The 1,922-nt window shown below is 35.7% G+C and overlaps 1 protein-coding gene across 4 annotated transcripts in view; it reads left to right on the top strand.

Moving 5' to 3' along the window:
• Positions 1 to 1,621, top strand: part of LOC125024940 (protein CIP2A homolog) — a 26,459-nt gene extending 24,838 nt beyond the window's left edge. For all 4 annotated transcript variants that reach the window (XM_047612733.1, XM_047612730.1, XM_047612732.1 and 1 more), the window contains exons 17-18: positions 881 to 999; positions 1,168 to 1,621. In XM_047612733.1, the coding sequence (XP_047468689.1) occupies positions 881 to 999; positions 1,168 to 1,314 (266 nt within the window). In that variant the 3' untranslated portion in view covers positions 1,315 to 1,621. The remainder of the gene's footprint in view (positions 1 to 880; positions 1,000 to 1,167) is intronic.
• The last annotated feature ends 301 nt before the right edge of the window (positions 1,622 to 1,922 follow it).

The raw sequence follows: 1,922 nt of genomic DNA, 5'->3' as shown, positions 1-1,922 counted from the left end.
CCCATTCCTTGAACTGGCAGGAAAATGTGTTTTTCTTATTAATACCATTGCTATTAATAATGGTATTATTGTTATTGTTGTTATTATTATTAAATTGTCATTAAAATATTTTAGACAATGAAATTACACAAAAGACTCTTTCCTTAAGTGAAGGAAAAGGGTAAACAGGTGAGATAGGTAGTTCTGATAACTGGATATTTGGTGATTAAGAACTTGTAGAGCCATCTATGTGTAAATACAATAAATAAACGTGTATTACAGTGGGCATGGCATGTATTCTTGCCACATGGGGTAAATGGGTTAAGGGAGTAGGAAGTATTATAATAAAGTATTGTAGTGAAAACTGCAAAAATTAGTCAAGGGTTAGGATAAGTGGACAGAACAAAGGGATGAAAAAAAGAAAGGGAAAGGAGGAGAAAAAAGACTATGCAAACTTAGTTGAGTCAAGGGCTGAGGACCAAGGCAGGAGTGATCCCCTATATTAGGCCTCAGTCCCCTTCTCCTAAGCCCCCCCCCCCCTCCCCCCATGACAACAAGAAGCAAGGGATTGGGGGGTAATATGAATTTATTGTTTTTCAGCCAGAAATGTGATTTCTTTTCCTGTTGGATCAGACTGTTAAAAGTGCTATGGCATGTGTAGCTCCCAGCTACAAAAGCAGCAGCTGAAAGATAAATTGGAGAACTGCCATAGTTTTTAAATGGTCTTAATGGTCCCCCCAAAAAATGGTGTGAAAGGAAGGATCTATGTGTTTAACTTCATAGCTTTAAGGCATTTTATAAATTCATAATTTTTTTTATGTTAGGTTAAGTCTAAAGTGAAGTAAATGGAAAGGACATAAACATGATATCTGAGTGAAGGAGTGCATCTATTATTTTTCAGAACTGCAAGAGTGCAACCAGAAGCTAGATGATGAACTGAAGAAAGGAAGAAGAGATCATGATGATTTACAGAAGGAGATAGCAAAACTTGAGAAAGCCCACAGTCAGATGAAGAAAGAGGTACGACCAAGCTTCTTGTGGCTGACTGGGTATAGCCATCAGTTTAGTCTTTCATATGTTGTTAAAATACTCCCAGATATTTTAGTATGAAAAGCATTGGTTTCATGACTAAATATTGAAATGAGTGTTGTATTTGGTCTAGAACCTAAATTTGGCTTCCTTTTCCAGAATTCTGAGCTGGAGCTGATTATTAGCAGCCATGAAAAGACCCTGACAGAGAAGGAAAGTCAGCTGGAGGAAATGACAAGGAAATTCACAGAGTTGAAACGTATTCAAGACATGATCCACAACATATCTGCTGGGAAACTGATGTAGAGTTTTCAGAAGGGTTTAAATAAAAGTGATGGGGAGTAGGTTAATATGTATTTTTAAAGAAAACTGCTTTCCAAAACACTCCTGCCCCTTAGGCAAGTTTTTGCTGCAAAAATCTAATTGAAGATATAAAAAGTAAAATAACCAGTGTAAATGATTAACTTACACATTGTTCTTGCTACCAAGTATGAAACATTTTGAACCAGTGTTTATAAAGCATATTTAAAAATATAAGATACTGTTTTGTAAGTAGTAGATTGATATTCTTGATATTCTGTCCATATTTTTTAATTAAAGGAATGGAATCCTAGAGCATGACATTTTTACCTGGAGTCCTGGTTTCCTGGTAATATATCCACTAGCACCTTGGTAAAGAAAGACAATACCAAGTTTGGAAAATACTACTGGAAAACAGCCCTAATTCTACAGCCTCTATTTGCACACTTGATTCTTTATTTTTTAACTGCAGTTTACCTAATTTTGGCTGATAACAATCTTCAAGTAGTATATTTCTTTAACTTCTACCACCCAAATTCCAATCTAATACAAGATAACCCCGTCTTTAATAGAAGTTACCCTCATCCGTCATGGTCATTTTAGTCCCACCTGAA

This window comes from Penaeus chinensis, chromosome 4 (genome assembly GCF_019202785.1).
Source record: "Penaeus chinensis breed Huanghai No. 1 chromosome 4, ASM1920278v2, whole genome shotgun sequence".
NCBI classification, from domain to species: domain Eukaryota; kingdom Metazoa; phylum Arthropoda; class Malacostraca; order Decapoda; family Penaeidae; genus Penaeus; species Penaeus chinensis.
Note: the sequence above shows the minus strand (reverse complement) of the source record. Positions and strands in the feature narration are given on the sequence as shown.